The sequence below is a fragment of the Octopus sinensis genome, linkage group LG12 (assembly GCF_006345805.1).
Source record: "Octopus sinensis linkage group LG12, ASM634580v1, whole genome shotgun sequence".
Taxonomy (NCBI): domain Eukaryota; kingdom Metazoa; phylum Mollusca; class Cephalopoda; order Octopoda; family Octopodidae; genus Octopus; species Octopus sinensis.
In genome coordinates this window covers 5,563,902-5,591,468 of record NC_043008.1, presented here as the reverse complement: position 1 = coordinate 5,591,468, position 27,567 = coordinate 5,563,902, and the positions used below count along the sequence as shown (strand labels likewise).

General features: G+C 38.1%; 2 protein-coding genes across 3 annotated transcripts in view; both read right to left on the bottom strand.

Annotated features, from left to right (window-relative positions):
• Window positions 1-47: 47 nt before the first annotated feature.
• Window positions 48-19,516, bottom strand: LOC115218070 (cytidine deaminase). 2 transcript variants are annotated; one of them, XM_029787841.2, is made up of 5 exons: window positions 19,355-19,516; window positions 4,947-5,057; window positions 2,826-2,937; window positions 1,306-1,360; window positions 48-277 (listed from the first exon to the last, which is right to left on the bottom strand). In XM_029787841.2, exons 1-5 carry the CDS (start codon window positions 19,374-19,376, stop codon window positions 170-172), a joined length of 408 nt encoding a protein of 135 aa, XP_029643701.1. In that variant the 5' UTR covers window positions 19,377-19,516; the 3' UTR covers window positions 48-169. The 2 variants fall into 2 exon arrangements, with proteins under 2 accessions (XP_029643701.1, XP_029643700.1); XM_029787840.2 differs by lacking the exon at window positions 19,355-19,516 and adding an exon at window positions 10,960-11,248.
• Window positions 15,879-27,567, bottom strand: part of LOC115217960 (zinc finger RNA-binding protein) — a 45,901-nt gene continuing 34,212 nt past the window's right edge. Inside the window, exon 12 of the mRNA XM_036507787.1 lies at window positions 15,879-15,892. The gene's annotated coding sequence lies outside the window, so the exon portion shown is untranslated. The remainder of the gene's footprint in view (window positions 15,893-27,567) is intronic.

Genomic DNA, 27,567 nt, shown 5'->3' with positions numbered 1-27,567 from the left:
GAAACCAACAAATATAGAAAAGTTTAAAGAATAGAAAATACAGAAGAAATTTTTTGAAAGACTTTTTATTTTAAAATAAAATAATCGTTGTTTTATGATACATTATAAAACTGAATTTCCTGAAGGAGATGAAGAATATCAATTGCACATTTTAAATGCAGCAACTGAATTATTTCAAGTGTGAAGGTTGAAATGCCAAAGGAAGTAATTGACTAACGGTCATTTTCTCAAAGCTACCATCATTGCTTGTCAAGTACACATCCCAGTCAGTACCAAACTATATAAAGAAAAAAAGGAAAACAGTTCAAAAGTATTAGATTTGCAATAAGATAACAAAATTTAATGGTTTACAATTCCAGTTAAAACACATCTTAGAATGATTTAAAGGAGGTGAGCTGGCAGAAACGTTAGCACACCAGGCGATATGCTTTGCGGTATTTCATCTGCGTTGCGTTCTGAGTTCAAATTCCACTGAGGTCAACTTTGCCTTTAATCCTTTCGGGGTCAATTAAATAAGTACCAGTTATGCACAGGGGTCGATATAATCGACTTAATCCGTTTGCCTGTCCTTGTTTGTCCCCTCTATGTTTAGCCCCTTATGGGTAGTAAAGAAATAGGTATTTCGTCTGTGGCTATGTTCTGAGTTCAAATTCCGCCGAGGTCGACTTTGCCTTTCATCCTTTCGGGGGTCGATTAAATAAGTACCAGTTATACACTGGAGTCGATATAATCTATTTAATCCCTTTGTCTGTCCTTCTTTGTCCCCTCTGTGTTTAGCCCCTTGTGGGTAGTAAAGAAATAGGTATTTCATCTGCTATTACGTTCTGAGTTCAAATTCCGACTTTGCCTTTCAGCCTTTTGGAGTCGATAAATTAAGTACCAGCTACTCACTGGGGTCGATATGACTGACTGAATACCTTTTTCTGTCCTTGTTTGTCCCCTCTATGTTTAGCCCCTTGTGGGAAATAAAGAAATAAGAATGATTTAACCATTTAGCATTTAAACTGACCATATCTGGCCCAAATATCGTATCTGTTTTCTATTCAAAGTGAACGGATCTGACCTCTCAAACCTACCCTACAATGTCATTCTGAAAGTAAACAACCACATAACCGAAATCTTGAAGTTAAAAGATAATGCAGGATTAATTGAAAACAATTTGAATGAATAAGCTTTACATTTGATGGAATAAAGTAATTTGAATGCCAAAGGGTTGATGGGATCAAAAGACAGGTGAATTAACATTTACCTGAGGTCATTTAGATGGGGAAATTCAAAAATATAGATGCAAAGGATATTACTCACCTCAGCCATAAATTGTCGACAAATACCACAGGGTGCTATCTTATCTTTTTTGTCACTGAAAACAGAAAGGCAACATTTTGTCATCTGAGTAAAATGCCATAAATTATTTTAGAGATGAGTATTGCTCATTAAATTGACTGTGGAATAATACTAGTAGTATTCAATTTTGTGACCTTGGACAAAGAAAAGTTGAAATTTGAACTCATACAACAGATATATATAATTGTAATTTAACATTCATTCACAACATTTTATTAGCATTCTTATTAAATTATACAGGGTGGCCCAAAAGTAGGTTCACAGTTATTCAACTATCTCTTTTGCATTCATATATTAACAATTTAGATCTTAATTATACAAAAATATGAAATTATTATTCCATAGAGTAAAGGTTGTTTGCCAACACAACATGGCAGTCCTGGTTTGCTGTAATTTAGCCTCAGGAGACACTTTATTTCCCTTTGCTCCTTCACACCTGTATTTCAAAGGGCCAGCCCTGTCACATTCTGTGTCACACTGAATCTCCTTGAGAACTACATTAAGGGTGCACCTGTCTGAGGTGTACTCAACCATTTGCATGTTAATTTCATGAGCAGGCTGTTTTGTTGATCGTGTAGCAAGTTGTAAAATGTGGCAATATGACAAAACGTTCGTTTGCCCGAACAAGCATAACTGTTGGTAATCCCTTTGGTTAAAATTATGGCTCATATACAAATTCCAAACTTTCGTCAAAGAAATCTTTCATGAAATACGGTTCTTAGAATTTGGATATGAGCAGTTATAAAAACCCTGATTTTTGGGAAATTACTCAGTGATCGTAAGATGTTACTAAACTCCACGACACACTCACTCCTTGAGATATTGGCTATTTTTTATGCCATGTCTATGATAAAAATCCAACAAGACTTATTTGAATTGTTGTGGACTCTAAGTAGTTAGTATGAAGAATTAGCTTAGTGTGAATTTAAGTCATAATTCTCTTCGACAAAATGACTTTACTTTCCAATTGTACTATAAATGTTAAATGTACATAAATAAACTAATGTAGTAATTATTTTCTCTTTTTTCACATTTTTCAACTTGTCAATGAAGTAATTATGAAACTGTATTTTTTTTATAGCGGTTAAAAGAACACAAATTTATTTATCTTCAACATACATGCATGCATAAAATGTCCATTAGCATTTCAGAGTATATATTTCTGGCTATGGTGTTTATGTAGCTGGAGTCAGGATTTATGTATAATGATAACACTTATAAGTAAGTTATAAGTGATGTGTTTATCAATATATATTCCTACTTCAAAAGTAAAATATATTTATTATCTATTTCCAAATAGGAAACATATAAAAGTAGTGTTACACAAACAGTAACCAAACCGGCTATAAAAACCAGATCAACTGGAGTCTTTGTCGTCATAAGCAATGGAGTTCCAGCTAAGGGACAAAAAGATGTGTACAGAAGACGGTTTCAAGAAGTGAAAGTTCAAACTGCAGCATAACTTATATAAGAAAGATTACCTTGCAACAGCAATAGCTTTGAAGCTCTTCTTTCCTTCAGACACAGCTTTAACCATTGCTGTTCGTTCAGCACAAATGGTTCCACCATAAGAACAGTTTTCAACATTGCATCCTGTCCATTGCAAAAGAAAAAAATTAAAATTAAAATATGAATGTACTGCTACTACCATCTTAAATTCATTTTGAGACAATCACACATATACATGCATACAATGATACATATATATATATTGTTGTTGCTATTATGCAAAAGTGTCGTAAGTCCCAAAACATTGCTTTTTCAGAAAACAGAAAATAGATTTACCATTCCATAGCAAAACTGTTGTACTACACTTTGACACTTTTTTTTATATCTTGGCATCAGAAGCAGCTGGAGATACGATAGTTTGACCAAAAGAACCGGCTATTGCAAGCAAAAATAAATATTCCCAAAACCGCATGGTTCCAGGTTTAGTCCCACTGCATGGCACCTTGGGTAAGTGCCTTCTACTATAATCTTGTGCATATATACATATATTATGTGTGTGTGTGTGTGTGTGTGTATTTATGAGTCTGTGTTTATCTCTCCACTACCACTTGACAACCAATGTTGGTGTGTTTACATCCCTGTAACTTAGAAGTTTGGCAAAATGGACTGATGGAATAAGTACTAGGCTTACAAAGAATAAATCCTGGTGTTGATTTCTGTGACCAAAACCCTTTAAGGTGGTGTTCCAGCATGGCCACAGTCAAATGACCAAAACAAGTAAAAGAATAAAAGTGTATATATATATATATATGAGGGAGAGTAAAAAATTATATGCACTCTGGTTTTTTCAATGTATTTACACAGAAGCACGGGATAAACAAGTACATCACTTTTCTATATATTCACCTTCCTTTCCGATGCACTTGGTCCAGCGTTCCACGAGCTTGCGTTTTCCCTCCAAGAAGAAGGTTTTCGGTTGGTCATGCAACCATTTATGCACCACAGTTTACCATTGCCATCTCTCGAGCTTGCTGAATCTTCTCATCAATGGTGGAGGTTGACAGACACGTCCTGCTCCTTCTTCATGCATCACCCTTGTCCAGCTACTTTTAAACTTCTCAATCCACTCATACACTTCTACGCGGTAGTGCACTGTCCACGTGTTGTACTAAAAGCCTACGATGAATTTCAGCCCCTGACACACCTTCCAACCAGAGAAATCGGATCACTGTTCCTTGTTCTTCTTTGGTGCGCATTGCTAGTGGAGCAGCCATGCTTACACTGTAAAGCCAGAAAGAAAAATGGCTTGATCAGGCTCAAACTTCGATCATGTAACCACAATAGTACCAACTATAAGCACGCAGGCGCAGAAGGCAGTGTGACAATAATAAAGATATATTATAGCAAAAGTGCGGATAATTTTTGACTTCCCCTCGTATATATATACACAGACATTACACACAAACACAGACATCATTGTTTTAACATCCATTTTTTTCCATGCTCACATGAGTCAGACAAAATTTGTTATGACAGATTTTCTACAGCTTGATGCCCTTCCTGTCACCAACCTTCACCTGTTTCCAAGCAAAGTAATATTTCCCCATAACCAGACATGTCTGCAAAGACTATTAGAAATGAAGGACATTGCTTGTATAACAGTGGCACCCCCCCCCCTTTATAACTGGCATATGATGTGAAGGTAAGGAGGCAGTAACACACACACACACACACACAAAATAGGTGTCTTTTAGATTCTGTCAACCAAATGCAAGTTGTTTACCTGACAATACAAAATGCAAATTATTCTATAGAGAATTCACATGCTTGGATGAATAAGTTAAAGAATGATGTACTTAGTTAGTTAGTTAGTTAATTATTTGGCTCAAAAAGCAAAAAGCAAGGCCATGTAGGGGGACATGGAGTTATGTACAGAGTGGTGTTCATGTAAAGAGTTCAGGCCATTTGAGGTCAAGGGAGACTTTGAACCGAGCAGTTGTCAACATCTTCACCATCTCGTCTGGCAGCTTATTCCACGGATCCGCAACCCAGACGGAGAAAGCCCGCCATACACAAAGAGGCCTGCTCTTACTGCTTCTTCTAGAGCCAGGGACAATGAGAGACCAGAGCAAAATTTTTAGCAAAATTCTTACCAGTGATTATGGTATCATCTTCAGTCAGTAGAGCTGCACCAACCCTGAAGTTGCTGTAGGGGCAGTAAGCCTTTTCTTTGGCTTCTGCAGCAGCTTGGATAAGGCTTTTAACTGTATAAAATAAAAATATATATATGTATATATATGTATATGTATATATTGATAGAAATGGTAAGACAACAAAAGAATGACAGAGACCTCGATATTATGGAAATAGAGGAATTTATCTGTAAAAGTAATATGTGACAATTATTCGGTAGCCATGATAAAACTCCGAGTTTCGGATGTTGGGGAGGAAATCCACGCCACCATCTCTTCGGTTATCCGGCCATCGGAAAAAATGCAGGAGTTTTATCAAGGCTACCGAATAATTGTTACATATTACATTTACAAGTATATATATATATATATATGAAAAAACAAGTAAAAAATAGAAAATGCTAAAATAATTTTATAGTGAACATTTCAGTACCGGTTTCGGTCATTTTGAGACCTTTTCAACTGTAACGATTAAATAATTAAATTTAGAAAAATTAGAAGAAAAGTTTTTTTAAAAGAATATTTCTATAGTAGTGTTCAGATTTAAGTGGCATTCTGCCTTCTCTGACTCCCTTGTTTGCACTTGTGTGTTCGAGGTAGTTGTGAGTTCTTGGTAGGGTAGTAGAGAGAAGGCTGGTGAGGAAGGGGGGGGGGGAGAATCTGGGAGTGGGCCTCCCTGATGGTCGTATTTTGAATGGTCAGTGGCGGCTGGCAGTCTCAGTTCAATTCAGGAGAATATTTATATTGACAGGCTTGTTTATAGAATTAGCGTAGGTGTTATACTAAAAAAACATTAGTGACAAACTTAAGGGGTAGGGGTGGAGAAGAAGAAGAAGAAGAAGAAGAAGAAGAAGAAGGAGAAGGAGAAGATGACGATGATGGTGATGGTGGTGATGATTATGACGACGATGATGATGATGATAACGATGATGATGAAAAGAAGAAGAAGAAGGAGAGAAGGAGAAGATGGTGGTGATGATGGTGGCGATGATGATGATGCCGATGATGATGATAACGATGATGATGAAGAAGAAGAGGAAGAAGAAGAAGAAGAAGAAAACAACAGAGAAGGGAGAATATGAATGGTGTAAATATAGCTATGAAGGGGCTGATTAGTAATGGATTCTATGGAGTGTAGTATTTGTGTGTATATATATTTTTTCTTTTATTCTAAAGTTGAGGTATATTAATTGTTTGTCGTAGACCCGTTAAGAAGTGGCTTGTATTTTGTAATAAAGAGATTTTCTTTACTTATTCGTTGTCTCGAGGTTGTATCGTCCCTAAATTGGTAGAGGGGGAAAATTCTGAAGTTTGGTGTTTTTTTGTTGGCGCAAGTATCTATGTGTTGGCTAAAAGCTATTTTTCTGTTTTGGGGAATTTTTATCTGGGATCTGTGCAGGGCCATTCGTTTACGCAAACCATTTTTTGTTTGGCCTATGTACTGCTCTTGACACCCGGAGCAGGTTAGTGAGTGTATATTAGGTTCTCCGAAGCACATGTGAAGTTGCTTTTCACTGTAAAACGTTGTCCCTGTTTGAAGGAGAACTCAGAACCCTCGATTAGATAGTCGCATATCCCGCAATTGGGTCTTCCACATTTTTTTACTGTCGGCTTCTGTGTTGAAGAGTGAATTCGGGCTTGTGTAAGGAGACTTTTCATGGATCTAGGCTGTCTTTTGCTTTTTATGATCGTGTGTGTTTGGAGGATTGTGTTCATTCTGTGGTCTTTTTTTAGGAGGGGTATGTTGTGGAGGATGGTGTCGAAGGCTTCGTTATTGAGAGGGTTGTGTGTGGAGATGTATGGTAAGGCTTTTGGTTGTAAGTTTTTCTTTGATTTGGGATGTCTCAGTTCCTTGATGTTAAGTTGAAGGGCACGTTGAATGCATTTGTCAATAAGTGAAGGTGGATAGTTCCTGGTGATTAGGGTATCTTTTAGTTCTTGTAGTCGTGTGTCTCTGGTGTTTGCGTTAGAGACTATAGTGCATATCCTTTTTGCTAGATTGAAGGGGATATTCATCCTGGTGTGTCTGGGGTGGCATGAATTGAATGGAAGATATTGCTTAGAGTCTGTAGGCTTATAGTATATGTCTGTTTCTATTATATTATTAGCTTTCTTAATGAGGATATCGAGGAAGGGGAGTTGTTGTTGGCTATATTCCATCGTGAATTGGATGTTGTTTAGTCCGTTGTTATAAATTTTCTGGAATTCTATGAGTTTTTCTATATTTTATGCCAAAGGATGAACAGTCATCTAGATATCTCTTCCAGTTGTTTTCTATGTAGATGGAGGAGAAAGGGCTGCCATATCTTTCTAGAACCTTACGATACAGACTGATCTTAGGTATCCTATGACTAGGTTGGCAAAGGAGGGGGCCATTCGTGTACCCATCGCAGTCCCCGATTTTTGTCGGTAGAAGTTGTCATTGAAGGCGAAGAAGTTATTTTCCAGGATGAATTTAACCCCTTCTATCACAATTCTTTTTTTGATGCGGTGTGGTAGTTCGTTGGCGTGATTCTCTAGCCAGAATTGGATTGCCTCTAGTCCTAGGTTGTGGGGGATATTGGAGTAGAGGTTGACTACATCGAAGGATACCAGTATGGTGTTTTTGTTTATAGTATTCGGTAGGTGATTGAGCATATCTAAGTCGTCCCTTATATATATATATATATTCCGAGTTCAGTCCCACTGCGTGGCACCTTGGGCATGTGTCTTCTACTATAGCCTCGGGCCAACCAAAGCCTTGTGAGTGGATTTGGTAGACGGAAACTGAAAGAATCCCGTCGTATATATGTATATATATATGTGTGCATGTATGTTTGTGTGTCTGTGTTTGTTCCCCTAACATTGCTTGACAACCGATGCTTGTGTGTTTATGTCCCCATCACTTAGCGGTTCAGCAAAAGAGACCGATAGAATAAGTACTGGGCTTACAAAGAATAAGTCCCGGTGTCAAGTTGCTCGACTAAAGGTGGTGCTCCAGCATGGCTACAGTCAAATGACTGAATCAAGTAAAAGAGAGAGTCAAAGAAAAGAGAAAAGAGATATAAATATATATATATATATATATCCGGGGTAGAGGTAGACATGGGATGAGGTGGTCAAGCATGACCTTCTAACGTTGGGTCTCACAGAGGCAATGACGAAAGACCGAGACCTCTGCAGATATGTTGTGACTGCGAAGACCTGACAAATAATGTGAGTGCAGAGGGGGAGGGGGCTTATTGTTGTCATTATCATCAGCATCATATAACATCAACCTTCCATGTTAGCACGAATTGGACAGTTTTGCAACTCAAAGGACTACACCGGAATCTACAGTCTGCTTAAGCAGGATTTCTATACCAGTATGCCCTTCCTAATGGCAACCACTTTGCAGTGTATCAGGTGCTGTTTATGTGACATCAACACCAGCAAGGTCACTACTAATTGACTATCAGAGTATGACAGAGGTACAGAAACAGGTGTCTTGCAGCAGAGTAGATACATGGCTACTCCAGTTGGAAATTGAAAGGAAATGAAGAGAGAGAGAGTGAGAAAGGTGGGGGGGGGGGTGAAGAATGTGTGTTGGGGCGCCCCCTCATGTTACCAACTGGGGTATATATAAGTAAAATGAGGCGGCGAGCTGGCAGAAACATTAGCGCACCGGGCGAAGTGCTTAGCGGTATTTCGTCTGCCGTTACGTTCTGAATTCAAAGTCTGCCGAGGTCGACTTTGCCTTTCATCCTTTCGGGGTCGATAAATTAAGTACCAGCAACGCACTGGGATCGATATAATCGACTTAATCCGTTTGTCTGTCCTAGTTTGTCCCCTCTGTGTTTAGCCCCTTGTGGGTAGTAAAGAAATAGGTATTTCGTCTGCCGATTGTGAGAAATAGGTGTTTCGTATACAAGTACACACGATCATATAGACACTTACACACACAAATATACGTATAATCTTAAAGTATACACACATATACGCTTACCCATCTCTACATATATATATATTATTATATATATATATATATATATACACATATAAGAGGGAATTTTACCACTATGTGAAAACCCTTATGCATAAGAGTTTCCACACATATATATATATATACACATTCTATATATATATATATATATATATATATATATATATATATATATATATATATATATACACATTATTAATATATTGTTTCATTTATATTTCCTGAGCGCCATACTAATACAATTGTTTGTTTGTATTCCACCTGCCTTCGTCTTTTGTTTATTTCCGTAAACCTGCCTTCGTCTTTTGTCTATTTTCATAAAGCTTACCGTTATATATATATATATATACACATTATTAATATATATATATATATATATATATATATGTGTGTGTGTGTGTGTGTGTGTGTGTGTAAAAAAAATAGATCAATATATATCCATTTTACCGGACGTTATGACGAAAAAATCGGATCTTGTGAATTTTCCGAAAGTCCCCTCTACCCTGACCCCTAGGGGTCATCAGCACGCATTTTTTTTTTCCTTATTCGTTTTCCACATATTTATAAACACCTCCAGGCTGGCTTCTTTTTTTTTTTTGTTTCCGGGTGAGGATAATTATATTGACCGTGTTAGGTGCAGGTAAAGTGATTGTGAGTTAATTAGAAAATGCGGGTCGCGGACTCAGCTCGAAGGAGCTTATTACAGTTAGTGTGGAGCGCTCGTATGGGCACTGTTACAATGTTTACTTCTGTCTACATGTTGGTGAATAAACATTGGGCATTCTATTAAGTTACGATCACAAAACGGAAACGGAACTCTATCGTGGGTGGTAACCTTTCTGCATTAGCAGACGTCATTCACCCATTCAACGTTCCCTAAAAAGGGCGAATGAGGTCGTGTAGCAATACCAAAGGCTTGTCATTGTGAACAATGGGCATTAAAAAAAAAGTTCAGAATCGTTGTATCTATATTTTTAAACATGATATTCCAACTCCATCCCAAATCGAAAAAGTATTAAAAACAAAAAAAATGGGTGTGAGAAGAAATTTAAAAAAAAGCAAAACCAAAAATGGGCGGAATTTTGGTTTAAAGCATCCCATAAAAGCACCACGTAACTATTTGTATTTTTGGAGTTTTCTGAAAAAAATTGCGAATTATTGTTCTCCGCACAGAAATTCATACGATGATGAAAAAAAGTTTAATTTTTAAAAAAATCTTTTAATCTTTAAACCCCGTAAATCCACTTTAATTTTGATCAGAATTTTAAATACGGAGAAAAATATTGAACAACATCAATTATGTGTCAGAGAGACAAAGAAACGAGGAGGGCATCAATCAGGTGGTCGTTAGATGTGCTAAAAACAACAGCTAAATCACCCTTAAATCACATATTCTTTTTTCCATATTAGTATGAATTCCCGCGTGTAGAACACAAATCTAATATATAATGAACTTGTATACAACACCCCCAAAAAGAACCGGAGGGGAAGAAGTGTTGTGTGTACTTTTGGCAAATTGAGGAAGTATGGAAGTTTCAAAGGATGTAGTGTCTCGACACCTAACAACTGATGTACGAAGCTCCAAAAAATATTCATCTAGAAGTTATGAGGGGTTATATGGAGAACTTAAACCAGAATTCTGTGAAAACATGTTTTGGCAAAATCCTATTTCGGTTGGGCAACAAGAATATGGATCGGGAATAAATTGACTGTTTTAGAATTTTTTTTTTTTTAGTAGATAAACCCATTACGTAGAAGCATGTTTGTTGCCTTCCTCTTTCCATATTGGTTATTATCACCAAATTTACTCTGTAATTATATAATAGATTGTACAAGAAAACTAATTAAATAATAGCAGGATGCTTTTGTAAGACAGACGAAAGGGGAAACTTCGAGTTGGGCAACTGAAAGAAATTATTAAACGAACATTAAGGGCCACCCAATATGAATAAAGGAAACCCTGTATCATGGGTAATATTTTCATGCTTAATAGATTTCTCAAGGGGATCTTACCATGTTCATTTACAGCAGTACAAGGCCCCGGTTCTGTCGGCCTTGCCATTCAAAGAGGATTTTTGCGTTAAGCGAAGAATTACGGAAGGGAGAGTACTCTATTGAAATATAATCAGCTGTTACACACACACCCACTTCGCTTTAAGAATTTAATTCATTCTTTGAAGGCCGTTCGTTACTCGAAATATTCGAAAACTGAAACTGTTTTTCTCGTAAGAAATTCAAGAGAAGGCACGGCGAATTCGAGAATGTTCTTCCGCTGACACTCCAAGCTTCTCGTTAATTGTTACACGAGACAATGTTCCTCACCCGATGTTCTATATATTCGAAAATTGTTCGTGATGGGAAGCATTCATAAACCGGGGTTCCACTTATATTCATGCTCACACCCACATATATATGTATATATATATATATATATATATATATATATATATATATATATATATATATATTATATATATAATATATATATATATATGGCAGGAAACAAACAACATGTTGTTCAATGATAAGAAGTTTGAACTAATTCGCTACGGAACAGATTAAGATCTGAAAAATACAACAAACTACAGAAACCCATCAGGACAACAAATAATGGAAAAACAGTATGTGAAAGATTTAGGCATCCACATGGGAACCAGCCTAAAATTCAGAGAACACCTTGACTCAGTCTGTCTTACTGCAAGAAAGTACAGCGGGTGGATCTTGCGCACCTTCAAATCAAGAGATACCTCAACAATGAAAACCCTCTGGAACAGTATGATACTTCCGAGGATTGACTACTGTTCTCAGTTGTGGTCACCAACAACAAAGGGCCAACTATCTAAGATGGAATCGCTCCAAAGAAATTTTACCTCATACTTCTCAGAAACGAGGGACCTGGACTATTGGCAAAGACTCAAAACCTTGAAGATGTACTCAATAGAAAGAAGATTTGAGCGATACCGAATTATATACATTTGGAAAATGATAGAGCAAAAGGTGCCAAACTTTGGTATCAAAACCTACCACTCACTGTGCCACGGAAGACGCTGCCAGCTACCACCAATCAACAAAAAGGCTGGCCAGGCAGCAAAAACCCTGCGAGAGTCAAGTCTGTTGGTTCGAGGAGCACAACTATTCAACTCCATTCTGGTACATGTCAGAAATCTATCAGGATGCAGTGTGGAATCATTCAAATTGCAGCTGGATAGATACTTAAGCACCATTAGAGATGAACCCCATCTCCCAGGATATACACAACGAGCACAAACTGACTCAAACTCGCTCCTACACATGTCAAAATTAAACAGAGAATACAACCTGGCAACCACACCAGACTCTGAGGGTGGAGTCTTCGACTTGGCCAGAGCATGGACTCAAACTCAAATGAAATGAAATGAAATATATATATATATATATATATATGTGTGTGTGCGTGTATATATATATAAGTTCAGTAAAATTTAGATTCAGTTGAACATGGTACTCAAGTTAAGTGCACCAGAATTTAGTATGGTAAATATAATTCAAAATGGGGTGATTATAATCAAAATAAGCCACAAGGATATCCAGAGGTAATGCATTAGCTCTGGATATCCTTGTTGCTTATTTTGATTGTATATATACTCTTTTACTTGTTTCAGTCATTTAACTGCGGCCATGCTGGAGCACCGCCTTTAGTTGAGCAAATCGACCCTGGGATTTATTCTTTGTAAGCCCAGTACTTATTCTATCGGTCTCTTTTGCCGAACCGCTAAGTAACGGGGACGTAAACACACCAGCATCAGTTGTCAAGCAATGCTAGGGGGACAAGCACAGACACACAAACATATACACACACATACATATATATATATACATATATACGACGGGCTTCTTTCAGTTTCCGTCTACCAAATCCACTCACAAGGCATTGGTCGGCCCGAGGCTATAGCAGAAGACACTTGCCCAAGGTGCCACGCAGTGGGACTGAACCCGGAACTATGTGGTTGGTTAGCAAGCTACTTACCACACAGCCACTCCTGCGCCTATATATATATATATATATATATATATATATATATATATATAGAGAGAGAGAGAGAGAGAGAGAGAGAGAGAGAGATGGAAACTGAAAGAAGCCCGTACCTAATCTGCACATCCTCCGATAACTCCTGGATGGTGATTCGATGATTTCTCCTCACAGCTGCAAGCACATCTGCAATGTTTTTCTCAGTTCTGCTGGTCGCAGATCTCCCAGAGCATTCGTTAATATCGACATTTTTTTTTTTTTTACCATCTTGGAAACATCTGACCACTCATGCACATGTGTGCAGCTCAAACACTCCTCTCCATACACTTTCTGCAACTCTGTGTAGGCCTCTGAGCAGCAGGTATCACCATGATAACTTTCTCTGTCATGGTCAGTGCGATGATCACACACTACACACCTTCCTTCCGAGCACTGCTGTAAACAGCAGAAGTTAGCTAGAGTGTTAAAACTTAGTACACATGCACAGCATAGTTCAGGGTCTATCTTTGCCAAGTGGCTTCACTCAGCACACTTTAGCTTCGTTACTATGGCAACAGTCCGAATACTTATTGATCAGACCTTGTAGGTCACCATGACACAGCAAAGAGCGTGTCCTTGAAAAGAAGAGTAATATTCAAACAAAATGCCTGTCTCTAATCAAGAGTATTGTTATTCTGGCTTTGCACGAGGAGTTAGTTGATAAATTAAAAAGAAGTAGTTAGTTATCAATTACCAAAATAACTGATAAATAATGTGCACGTGTGCAAAATCAAAAAGAGTGCAAATGTCTTTTTAAGGTAATATTTCTGTTGTTCAAAACAAAAAAAAAACCCAGCAAAGGTCCTTTATAATGGAACTGATATTTTTTAATGATGAACAACACAGGCACAGGAGTGGCTGTGTGGTAAGTAGTTTGCTTACCGGCCACAGGGTTCTGGGTTCAGTCCCACTGCATGGTATCTTGGGCAAGTGTCTTCTACTATAGCCTCGAGTCAACCAAAGCCTTGTGAGTGGATATAGTAGATGGAAACTGAAAGAAACCCATCGTATATATATATATATATATATATATATATATATATATATATATATATGTGTGTGTGTGTGTCTGTGTGTGGCTCCTCACCATTGCTTGACAACCGATGTTGGTGTGTTTACTTCCCCATAAATTAGTTGTTCAGCAAATGAGAACAACAAAATAAGTATGAGGCGTACAAAGAATAAGTCCTGGGGTCGATTTCTTCGACTAAAAGGCAGTGCTCCAGCATGGCCGCAGTCAAATGACAAGCTTCTTATTTCTTTATTGCCCACAAGGGGCTAAACATAGAGGGGACAAACAAGGACAGACAACGGATTAAGTCAATTATATTGACACCAGTGTGTAACTGGTACTTAATTTATCAACCCTGAAAGGATGAAAGGCAAAGTCGACTTTGGTGGAATTTGAACTCCGAACGTTAACGGCAGACAAAATACCGCTAAGCATTTCACCTGGTGTGGTGTGCTAATGGTTCTGCTAGCTCGCCACCAGTGGCTGTGTGGTAAGAATGACTGCTTTTTTCCACACAGCTATACCTGTAGATGTCTTGCAAACAACTTGCACATGCAAGTGCTACCTGTCAAAAGCTCCGTATACTGGAAGCCAGCAAGTGTATGGGGTCATCAGGAGAGAATGCGTGCCATTTCGGGGCCTACCTCTCGACGGCATCAATGCGCACCGGCCCCCCTCACTGATATGAGGCCCCGCTTGCTAGATCAGCTGGTTATAAAGTTAAACTCAATATCCTTCTAGCCATCGTTCATCGTCTCTTTTTAACCAAATCCAGTGGCTAGCCTTCTCCACTGTAGATTGGATATCGGTCATGGTGGTATTGACTTTACGATGAGTTAGGCCTAGCGATAACAACAGTCGTCTCACGCTGTGTCCAACAAACCCTCTACATCCGACTTCGATAGGAAAATGTTCCGCTTTCCAGCCTGCGTCACAATTTCTAAACCACTTTTATTTGATACAATACCATTTTCTTTTAAGAATACAGAATAACCACCAGGTTCTCAATTATTGAACAATGGCATTCCTGGAGTATGGATTGCAGCAATTGTCTTTCTAAACCCTGACTTGTTTCAAAGTTAATTCTCAATATCAAACAAGTTTCACTAAAACATGTGTGTGTGTGTGTGTGTGTGAGAGAAAGCTCTGCCAGTGGAAAGGAAAGAATTACGCGTTAAAGTGATAAGATTAATCTAAATGCTATCGTGAAACTGATGTTATGGCGGTAGCAACTATACAACCGTCCCTACCATGACCACCACAGCCGCCATTGCCACTGCCACCGCCAGTGCTGCTGCTGCTACTACTATTACTACTACTGCTGCTGCTGCTACTACTTCTGCTACTTCTGCTGCTGCTGCTACTACTACTGCTGCTGCTACTACTACTACTACAACTACTGCTACTACTACTACTACTACTACTACCACTAGTACTGCTGCTACTATTACTACTACTTCTGCTGCTGCTGCTGCTGCCACTACTACTACTACTACTACTACTACCACTACTGCTGCTGCTGCTGCTGCTACTACTACTTCTACTACTACAAAAAGAACTACAACTACAGCTACTACTACAAAGGATAAAGAAACCCTAACCCTAACCCTTCCCCCAACCACAATGCCACCCTGTAATAGGAAAGTGGTTGTTGTATAATGTCCTGAATGCTTCAGAGGTCTTCTCATACAATCCAGAATAACCACAAATCACTAAACATAATCGCAATTACCATCACCACCAACACCACAAATCACTCTTAATTAGATTAGGCTTATTAGATAAGACAGGTGTGAAATACCTTTGATCAATGAGGACTGATAAACAGTATAAATGATTGCTACTACCGACAATAACACCTCCAACACAAACACCAACACCTAAAGCTCCACGAGGCTCCGGCAGGGGTGGTGGCGACCCCTGCTGTACTCTTTCGCTCCAACTTTCTCTCACGCTTTCTTCCTGTTTCTTGTCCCCGACTTCCTACGCAACCGCTGAGAGCCTGGATGCGCATTCATCCATCCGTCGATGCTCTCGGTGTCGAGGGGGTTGACCTGCTTTCTCTTCTGCGGGTCTTACGAATAGCAAAGGACCATGTTTCGGACTTCTCCCATCTTGCGAGCTCTGGGACGAAGACCGCTCGCTCAACAGCAACAGCATCAACACCAGCACCAACACAATTGTCACCACCAAAACTATCTCAACATCATCATCAGCAGCACAAACAACAGCTTCTCAGAGTTCTTTTCTTCCTCACAGAATCCATCATCTTTCACAATTTGAATTAGTTTATTTCCTCAGATCTGACTGTTTTCCTTTAGAATTTTGAACCTGCCATCTTGTTATGACTCAACTAATGTCAGAACATCTATCAAGGATCTGACGTTGTGATTTGCTTGAATATTGCCCATGTGATGAACAGAATCTCCACATTGCGTTGAACAGGGTCCAGTGACAATCTCCTCTTTTAGCTTGTTTCCTTCTGAGCCTATCAACCAGTATAAATTCAGCACTCCTTTGACTATTAGACAGAGAGCTTTGGGATACAGACGCTGTGGGAGATGACCAACAGAGATGGCAGACAGCAGCCGACAACACAAAAGCAGGGAAAAGTCAGGGAACGAATCTCGTTAGAAGTCAGTAATCAGTAAGCAACTAACGACGCTTTATCTGCTGCTGCTGCTGCTACACCAAGAACAAAACCTCTCTCAATGTTTTGTTGTTCGTAGTTATGACATACTTTTGATTTTTGTTTACATAAAGAATAAAATTTTGTTTATCAAAAATGTCAACAAACTCCAGTGTTCTTTTTTCATACCGACCTATAACACATGATGAAACGATATCTTCTTCGTCTTCACTGGGACATTTTTACTCTAGTATTATATTTCTTCATCTCTCATATATTTTACAATTTGAATCATGAAACGCCGAACAGTTTGCTGTATAAAATCATGTGCAACAAATATAATGATTTCTTCAACAGACAAATATACAAGAGGGTTAAAGAACATCTCTATGCAAGTGCTTCTTCCTTTAAAAACTAACTACAGGATTGCCACGCCCACAGAACAACCAGCTTAAAGTTATTCAAAGACAAGGCTCTACAACGACCAGGTTGTAGAAAGGGAGTTTCACACTTTCAATTTGAATTTTGGAAGAAGGGCCTTGCAAGTCTACCAGAGAGATGGAAGAGCATTGTAGGAAATGATGGAGAGCATATTTTAGATGAACAAAGAAGTTTGTTTATCTTAGTTTTAAAAAATAAAAGTGTAAAAAACCCCATTATTTATGGGATGATCAAGTATAAAAGCTATCAAATAAACTGTTTTGACACAACTCTTTTTTTATTACTAAAATGACATTGGAAATGAGGTCAGGTCACACAATTTTGAGGTCATTATTGGGCAATATTTCAAATTGCTTTTAAGGATTCACGCATGAGTAGAAGTCTATCCAAACAAACATTTATGAAAATGCACACGTAAATATTGTATCAAAATAAGCCATAACCATGAAAATTTCATTAAAAGACATCCATTTCTCTATGTTATGAGGAAATGCTCACATACATGTACACATGCATACAGAAAAAATGTATGCATATGTATTTATGTACATGTATATGAAAGATAATGTGTATGTGTGTGAGAGAGAAAGAGACAGACAGAGAGAGAGAAAGAGAGTGAGTGAGTGCCACTTACACATACATGCAAAAAAATATATACGTGACAACACACACCTCTCTCTCTCTCCCTCATGCACATGCACAGATGCACACGCACACATGTCCATTTAATATACATGTACATACATCTTTCACTTTCTGCTCTCACTTCAAAGCAAATGTCGCCATTTCACTTTCTCCCCTCTTCCAGTTTCTGCTCTCTTCAAAGCATAAAGAAATTTAAAAAATTTTTTACGCAAATTAATAAACAATCATATGATCCCATATGATCGATCATGTGATCAAGTTGACAACTTTACTGTTTCAAATGAAAGAATACCATAAAATAACTTCCTTTGGCACACTTTCTAGGTAAAACTTCCGTATGAATTATGTTATTTCTTGCTGTGTGCATTCGCAAAATTACAGCTCAAATCCAATTGAAATCACTTTTTTCTATTCTGTAATTCATTCTTGTGATGAACGTATTTAAAAACCTGATATAAACATAAAAGGAAGTTTCCCCAGAAATCCTGTTCTTTACCTGTTGTTTCTAGCAAGTCCAAGGTAACATGGGCATCCCACCCTTATTTTTTTCCTCAATTTCTTCCGATTCATCTGTTTTTGATACAGGAGATTAGGATTAGGATTATCAATGTTTTAATTTCCTCCCTCCCTCCCTACCTCAATTTCTTCATTGTTACTTTTTTCCAAATTTTATTCTTGGCAATCCACAGAGTACGAATCATTAAGATTTTTCTTCTTCCTTTTTTTATTAAAGAAACACTAAAATCTCTTTTCCAAACATCCACCCATCACCTCACCCCTTTCAAAAAGTTAAACTCCCAAAGTTTCACTTTTAACTTCTTGGAAAGCAGGGAAGATTCTTTACAAATAACGTCGTTTATCTGCTGTTTCTAGCATGTCAGGTTTTCTGGTGGTGGTCAGGTATCTTTTACATCTGCTATTTCAGTACAATTCTAAGCATGCTTGAAACATCGGACAAAAGTGAAACATTGGGAAGTTTTAGCTTCTTGAAAGTGGGTAGGTGATTGGTGAGCGAGGCGGGGGAAAGGAAAAGTTACAAATTGAGAAATTGCAATGGGGACGGAGGAAAATTAAAATTTTGAAAACGTGATTTCTAGGTAAAATCGCACTAACCCCTTTATATAGGATGAGACAATACATAGTTTGTGATCCTTCTTAAGAGCAGAAAGCACTTTCATGCAAACCCATGCAAATTGTCTCCCTCCCCACTTCACTTTTAAACAAACAATAACATCCATTATGCCAGTAATCCAGCTCGCTATATATCAGCTGAGCTGATTCTGCCCATGAGAAAGGAACAAATAATACAATACAATGTGGCTGTAGGTCATAACACCTGGGCAGCGCTGGGATGCATTACAGGTAATTATACGTTTTACAGAGCTTAGTAATTCAAGAAGGGGAAATGTATATTTAAGTGGAGTCTTTCAGGAAATAGAATAAATGAGATAAAGAGAAGAGAAAAAAAAACTATACAATTAAAATTAGTACGTGTGTGTGTGTGTAATGAACTGATTGTCTACAGTGCTCAAGTGTACTACAACTCATCAGAAAAAATAACCAAAGCTACATGAACAGTACATAGAAAACCCAGAGAAAGTGAACAGTGAGTGAATCTTTAAAAAAGCCTTACTTTTTGGACTGGTTTCTGCCATGATATAGTTTTGTCAAACTGGTGAATGTGGAAACAGACTACAAAGTAAAGCTTCACAAGTCAGGATGTTTTTATAAAACTGATTAAGTAGATTTCCAGTTAATTTGATATCAAAGTTCTTCAAGGAAAATAATCTCTAATCAATTTCTTCCTCATATGTGACTGTACATATGTATGTATGTATGTATGTATGTATGTGTGTGTGTGTGTATAGGAGTGTCTATGTGTATGTATGGTGGCGAGTGGAGTGAAATATTTTGCTATAAATAAATGTTTTTATCAAATGTGGTTTTATTTTGTTACCACTGACAAAATAATTGTTTGAAATGCCAGAAATAGCAAACAAGTCTCCCTCAAATCACACCTGATGTCTTAAAAAAGATCACACCCAATAACTAGTCCTAAATATGAAGGGACACTGAAAAGTACCTGGCTTTGGGTGAAATAAAATACAGAAGAATCAGTAGATTATGATTTTATTCAACATATTCCCCTCGATTCACATCCTCCCTAAATGCCTGAGAGACTTACATGGTGTGGATGTGGGTTTCTTTAAAACTAAACTGGATCTCTTCTTGTCGGGGGTCCCAGATGAACCTACCTCACGACAGGAGACACAGATGCGGGCAGCGGCATCGAACTCCCTTGTTGATCAAGTGCCACGTATCAGAGGTGGATTCACATATTAGTGTAGCTCATTCAGCGGTGGTGCCCCAGCATGGCCGTGGCCTTCGGGCTAAAACATTTTTAAGGATTTAAGGATACTCATTGCAGCAGTCCTTCAGTTTGTAGCATAGCTTGGTGATATTCTCACTGTTTGAGAGATATATTAGAAATGATGTCGTGTTAGATAGCAATCATCTTTCGGCTGCTTAGGCTCAATTCTGTGCCACATCTTCTGGGGGATCACATCAGGGTCACCATTTGTAAACAATCCTGTGGACTTGGCTGCCGGTTCGCCTTTAAGAAATATATATGTATATACCACTTTGTCACATGGGGAGGATCATACCATTTTCATTACAACATCTCCCCATTTAGTTTTTTTGGGGGGGTGGGGAGGAAGCAAGTAATTGTTTTTTTACTTTATTCACCCTTCCTCCCTTTTTATCATTTTTTTTTTCAACTTAATAAATTTTCTTTTTGGAGTCTATTTGTAGGAACTCTGTGTTCTTCCATTTTCTTCCACTTGTACATGTGGGTTCAACCACCTGTAACAGTGTTGGTACCTGGAATGTGTCATACAGCCACTCCATAGGTTCTTCCAATCTGTCTGCTTCATTTTCTATGAATCTCTTCTTCAACTAGTTTCTGTGTCTTTTTTCAATACCTTTTCTGCTTTTAATTCCGTACATCATTTTCCTTTTGTACTTTGTCATTTTCCCTTCTTCCCAGTATTGCTTTCTGATTTTATACACCTTAACCCCTTCCTTACTGTATTTCTGTTGAGATTCTCTGCATTTCTTTCAATTACTTTAAATTTAACAAAGAATTTAGTAAAATAACTTAGTTATCATTAAGCTAGTGTTAGGAACATAAATTGTGACTAAGGTTTGGTGGAAGATTTTAATGAAGAACTTTTGAAAACAAGACACTTGTACTACAGAGCCAGAGCCGGTTTCAGCTGGATTGTTATCAAAAGGGTTAAACCTGGTATCCTTATTTCTGTCTTTCTATCAGTCACAATCCTTTTCTTTCTCTCTCCCCTTCTCCCCCTCCTTTATATTTCTTTCATGTTCCTCTAGGCTTACCTCTGTTCCCTTTTAACCCTTCGGCACTTAAACCAGCCACATCTGACCAACATATTCTACCTGTTTTAAGAGACCAGTTCTGGTATCTCATGCCTGCTCTGCATTGTCATATCAAAGATAAACAATCATGTCATCAAAATCCCAAAGTTATTAGATAATACATGATTAATTTCAAAACAATAAAAATAAATAAGCTTTACCTTTGACAGGATAATCTGATTGTTCAAGGATAAGAGATTCTGAGAATATCTTTGTCGTTATTGTTCCAGCTAAATCTGAATGCTTATCTTTACTTTCAAATTCTTTGCTCTAAACTTTATCTCCTGGCCAATCTACCCTAGTGATCCTAAAAAACACAATGTCACTGTTTATCTTACTGTTTATGTGACTAATTATCTGCTTATATCCTTTATTTTATGCCTCACCAATAGCATGACATCCTATTTCTTATCTTGGTATGTTATTTAAAATCCCTCATATTAGTTACTAAGCTTAAAAGCCTCACTCCATGCTGACTTTTAAGCTAGCTCCTGCAGAGGTCTGACTGGGCCTGCAGCCCAAAACCAAAGAGAGCAATAATAATAAAGCATTTATTGGTACCTTACCAATATGGTATAACCCCCACCAATATGGTATGACTTTAAATTCAGTTTAAATGAAAAACTTGTAACTTAACAAATTTTTTGAGTTCTTTTAAAATTTGAATAAAAGATATATATATATATGTCATCCTTGAGAAGAAGACCCATCAAGCCAAGTAAAATTGTAATTGTGGCAGATACTGGTGTTACACAAATGGCGCCAGTGACACATGACACTCTTGGAGTGGTTGGCATTAGGAAGGGCATCCAGAAGAACAAACACAAAAAAAGTGAGGATGTGGTATAAGCAGACATTCAGGGACGGAAAGAAAGATGGTTTAACGTTTCAAGCAAAACTCTTCTTCAGGAACAGAGGAAAGTTCAATAGAAAGGAAAACAGGAGAAGAAAATCACCAACGATTCACATGTGGATATATATATATATATATACATTTCAGTGAGAATGGTTTTTATATGGCCGTTTTTACAGTCCTGAAAATAATAATAATGGTATTTTATATAAGCTTTAAGCTTATGGCGATCACCGTGCAATGACTAAAGAAAATAGTCTAATAACGGGGCATAGAAGCCCTCGACAGAAAAAGAAGGCTGGCGTAAAGGTAACCCACTTAGTCACGTTAACAAAGAGATGTGGGTTCGAGTTCCATGTGGCTACAAAAGCCTTCTTTTTTTATATGTCCCTTTATAAGACAATTTTCCTTAGTCGTTATTGCACAGTAATTGCCATAAGCTTTAAGCTTATATAAAATACAAATATTATTATTTTATATATATATATATGTGTGTGTGTGTGTGTGCATAAATGTATAGATGTAACGTGACTTTGTGTCTGTTTGTCCCCAACTACTGCTGTGCTTATGTCCATGTAACTTAGCAGTTCAGTAAAAGAGGCCAATAAAAAACTACCAAGCATAAAAAAGAAAGAATAGGTGTCATTTTCTTCGATTAAAATTCTCCGAGACAGTGCTCCAGCATGGCTGCAGTCTAATGACGGAAAAAGATTAAAAAAAAACGCACAAAGTTCTTTAGAAAAACTTAAAACTAAGGGAGGTAACTCTTTTACCCCTTACGGATGCTTTACCTGCTAGAAATAGCAACCCAAATCCTTTTAAATCAGATCCGAATACGGAATGTTCAAGAACCAAATGAAGGGCAGATTTTCAATCCTTGGATCATCCTGATCTCCCAAAAGGTATAATATGTCTATGTAGAGCAAATGTAGGCTGGGATACAGGGATTCCAGACAGACTAAATTCTGCTTATATATATATGTATATATAGATATTTAGAACTATATCCCATGACGGTCATGATGAAAAGACAGGCTGATTTTCTTTCGGGGTCACCTTCACCTGCTTAATCTTTGTATATATGATCCAACATGTTTGTTAACATAACAATCTTACCTGTTATTAGGTTGATTATAACGGATTAATAAATGTGACGCTGGTATCTCTTTTTGGACCTTCAATGATGACTTTATGAAACCATTACTTTATGCTGAAATAGCCATTGTATTTCACTTGGAACAGTAGGAACAAAGAATGGCAAAGAAGAAAGTGAGGAAAAAAAACTGAAGGCCATTTGAACATTTTCAACGGAGAAACACTTGGTCAAGTTTATGTTGTCACACCAAAAGCAAGAAACCTGTATTTTGAAGAATTTTACTGCATGAAGTTTGAAATCGTACTTTTACCTTTGCTGCCACACCTTGACATTTTCAATTTAGAGTAGTTGTAACCCAGTGGATCACAGGTACATCCAGTATCTCTCTCTCTCTATATATATATATGTGTGTGTGTGTGTATTATATATATCATCATCATTGTTTAGCGTCCGCTTTCCATGCTGGCATGGGTTGGATGGTTCAACTGGGATCTGGGAAGCCAGAAGGCTGCACCAGGCCCAGTCCGACCTGGCATTGTTTCTACGGCTGGATGCCCTTCCTAACACCAACCACTTCATGAGTGTAGTAGGTGCTTTACTCAGGCATATTCACCATTTTTTTTAGGAGGGGGTATCCATAACAAGACACACACCACCCATTCCAGTCATTTCCTAGCTTAAAGAGGTGAGCCCTGTTCTATGCTTGGGTCAAGGCATAGAACGCAACCCCAATAACATCAGTGGGGCATGACAGTATATGCTGGTTTACCCCCACCACTTCATGCTGCTTCCGTACCCCCTTGGGCAACAGATTCACTCATCCGTCCACAAACACACTCCAAGCTTTCCCACCATTTATAAACTCTCTTGCCTCCCTCACTCCATCACCCCCAACCACCAAAGCTTTCCTCACTCCATCCATTCACACAAACTGTGGCTGTGTAGTAAGAAGCTTGCTTACCAACCACATGATTCAGGGTTCAGTTCCACTGAAAGTGTCTTCTACTATAGCAGCGGGACAACCAAAGCCTTGTGAGTGGAGTTTGTAGACGGAAACTGAAAGAAGCCCATCATATATGTGTGTGTGAGTGTATATATATTTGTGCGTTTGTCACCCCACCATTGTTTCACAACCAATGTTGCTGTGTTTACATCCCTGTAACTTAGCAGATCGGCAAAGAGCCTGATAGAATCAGTACCAGGCTTACAAAGACCAAGTCCAGGGGTTGATTTCTTTGACTAAAAGGCAGTGCTCCAGCATGTCCACAGTAAAAAATGACTGAAACAAGTAAAAGAAAAGAATACACACACACACTATATACTTTATTAATACAGCATATTACTCTACCTCCGGTATTCGAGTACTATTTTTTCCACCTTGTTTTGCATTTATGTGCTTACCCTGGTATATATAAATATATCTCATAGCTGCACCCTCGTTACACAAGAAAAGCCATTGCCAAGAAGACTTACTGAAATGATTCATGATTGTTGCTATGTGATGCTCTTATATGGCTTTGAAGCCCGGCCAAGCTTTTACCCATTTTATTACATACTGGACAACTGTGCTGGCTGGCAGGAGAAACAGGGGCCACCATATGCACTCCCTTAACATGTCTTTTTAGACTTCCAAACTGAGAGGCACACCCACATTTTACAAGTTCTGTTGTGAATTTTAATAGCCACATCATTGCTTATAAATGGGTCGATTTCTGAGAATTTTGATGACTCACCAGGCCTGCACGACTCAAACACTCCCCACAAACCACACACTTTCACTTTCCACATAAATAATGCAGCTTTTTTATAATCTAAAATAGACTCTCCTTCATTTTCTATAATGCTCTTCCATCTATCTGGTAGACTTGCAAGGCCCCTCTTACAAAATACTCTTGTCTGTAATGAAAAAATATTTATACAGGTGAGCTGGAAGTCTGCACCAGACTCCAGTCTAATTTAGCAAGGTTTCTATGGCTGGATGCCCTTCCTAATGCCAACCACTCCAAGAGTGTAATGAGTGCTTTTATGTGTCACTGGCACAGGTGCCATTTGTGCAACACCAGTATCTGCCACAATTACAATTTTACTTGGCTTGATGGGTCTTCTTCTCAAGGACGACATAATGCTAAAGGTCTCAGTCACTGCCTCAATAAGGCTCAACACTTGAAAGGAGCTCTTCGTGTGTCACCAGCATCAGCCACTTTATCTCAGTGAGGCCCAATGCTTGAAAGGTGCTTTTTATGTGCCACCAGCATGGGTGCCTGTTACATGGCACCAATGTCAGCCACGATTACGATGTCACTTGGCTTGACAGGTTTTCTCAAGCACAGCGTATCGCCAAAGGTCTCAGTCACTCGTCATAGTCTCTGTGAGGCCCAAAGTTTGAAGGTCATGCTTCACCACCTCATCCCATGTCTTCCTGGGTCTACCTCTACCACAGGTTTCATCACACAGCTGTCCTTATCCATACACATCACCTGACCATACCTGTACATCTACCTCTCATGCACATCACATCTGATACCTCTTATTCCCAACCTTTCTCTCAAGACACTTACACTTTGTTATGCATGCACACTGACATATACATATAAATATACACACACACATAAGTGTGTATGTTTGTATGTGTGTAAACATACATAAAGCATCAAAATTGTGATGATTTTGGTTGATGACTGATGTGGGACGAGCATATATTGTCAGATCAGAATAGCAGGGGGAATATTTGTCGTTCACAGATAAGATAAAACACTAAGAACAATAGATGTGAAGAACCGAATAACATTGTGATAAAGGAGTGGGATTAGAAAAAGAAGCTGTGATGGGTGAAAGGTATTTATAGCTAAGATAATGAGAAATTATCATGACTTTATGTAATGAGCAAAGGTCCATTAGAAGTTATGCCTACAAGCAAAGATTACATCAGAGAATTGATTAAGTAAAGCAGTTTCATTTTGGTGTAAAAGAGCAAGCGTTTCAAGGCAGCATAATTTAGAGATTAATAATGCAGAACTGTGAGTATTGCATTATTAGCTTTGAGAGATTCTCATATCTAGGTGCTGAGTGCATAAAAGCACACATGTATAGTAAAAGACGGAAATCATGTCATGGGTACTGGAATTCCAATATCACATGATTTCATTCTTCTGGAAATCGTTTTGGTAAAATGAGATGTTAGTATTATTTTCATTTTTGTGTAATTTAGATAACAATTTATTCACTGCACCCTGTATGTATACACACACATATATATTAGTTCTGATATACCCTCCAGCCTTCATCAGGTGTCACGGGGAAATTTCGAGCCTGGGTTCTCATTCCTAAGGTATTTTTTCGATGTTATTATTATTTAGGTTACTGCCTGGAATTGAAGTCCGAATCTTGGGGTTAGTAGCCCGCGCTCTTAACCACTATGCCTTATACCAGTGGGCATATGGCGTAGTGGTTAATATTCCAGGCAGTGACCTGAATAATAATAATAATAGCAACTACATCGGAAAAATACCTTAGGGATGAGAACCCAGGTTCGAAATTTCCCCAATGCACCTGATGAATGCTGGAGAGTATACCAGCCGAAATGTTGTGTTAGCAACAAACAAGATGAGGACAAATTTCCGTCAAATGTAAATTATTTTTTCTGTTCTTTTTTCCAGATATTCTGTTGAACTGTAAGTCAAGTTTTCTTTGTATTTGTACTGGTATGAATTGATATACTAAATAATTTTATTTTATTTTATATTTAGTGCTGTATGCATAGTTTATAAAACTTTAAAAAGTGATTTGTTGCAAGCTGAAAAATGAAAGATTTTGAAAGATCAACGTGTGAAATTCTGTTTCAAACTGGGAAGAACATCAGCTGAAGGTGATCCCAAATTAGGACAATGAAAATTGTCATCAGATTGGCTAAGAAGTTCCTTATGATTAAAAAAAAAAAAAAGAAAAAAAAAGATGCCTTGTGTTGTTGCAAAATTGGTGTCACAATTGGTGACAGATGAACAAAAAACTACTTAACCCTTTAGCATTTAAACTTGCCATATATGACCTCTCACACTTACCCTACAATGTCATTTTAAAAATAAATAAATCATCAAAATCCCATGGTTATGAGATAATGCATGATTAATACAAAACAATTGTAAATAAACAAGCATTACTTTTGACAGATTAATCATCATCGTTAAATGTCCGCTTTCCATGCTAGCATGGGTTGGACGATTTTGACTGAGGGCTGCACGAGGCTCCAATCTTGATCTGGCAGAGTTTCTACAGCTGGATGCCCTTCCTAACGCCAACCACTCCAAGAGTGTAGTGGGTTCTTTTTACGTGTCACCCGCACGGAGCTGGTCAAGCGGTACTGGCAATGACCTCACTCGAATGGTGCCTTTTACGTGCCACCGGCACGGACTGAAAGCTAAAGGGTCAAATGGTGAAACATGGGTGCATAGCAATG

Excerpts from the sequence above, each read along its gene's own strand:
- LOC115218070 (XM_029787840.2), bottom strand. The coding sequence starts at position 11,008 with ATGGCAAGGCCGACAGAACCGGGGCCTTGTACTGCTGTAAATGAACAT. Across the intron at positions 5,058-10,959 it reads TACTGCTGTAAATGAACATG|TTAAAAGCCTTATCCAAGCT; the intron begins GTAAGATCCCCT and ends TATTTTATACAG. Across the intron at positions 278-1,305 it reads GTCGACAATTTATGGCTGAG|TTTGGTACTGACTGGGATGT; the intron begins GTGAGTAATATC and ends TTCTTTATATAG.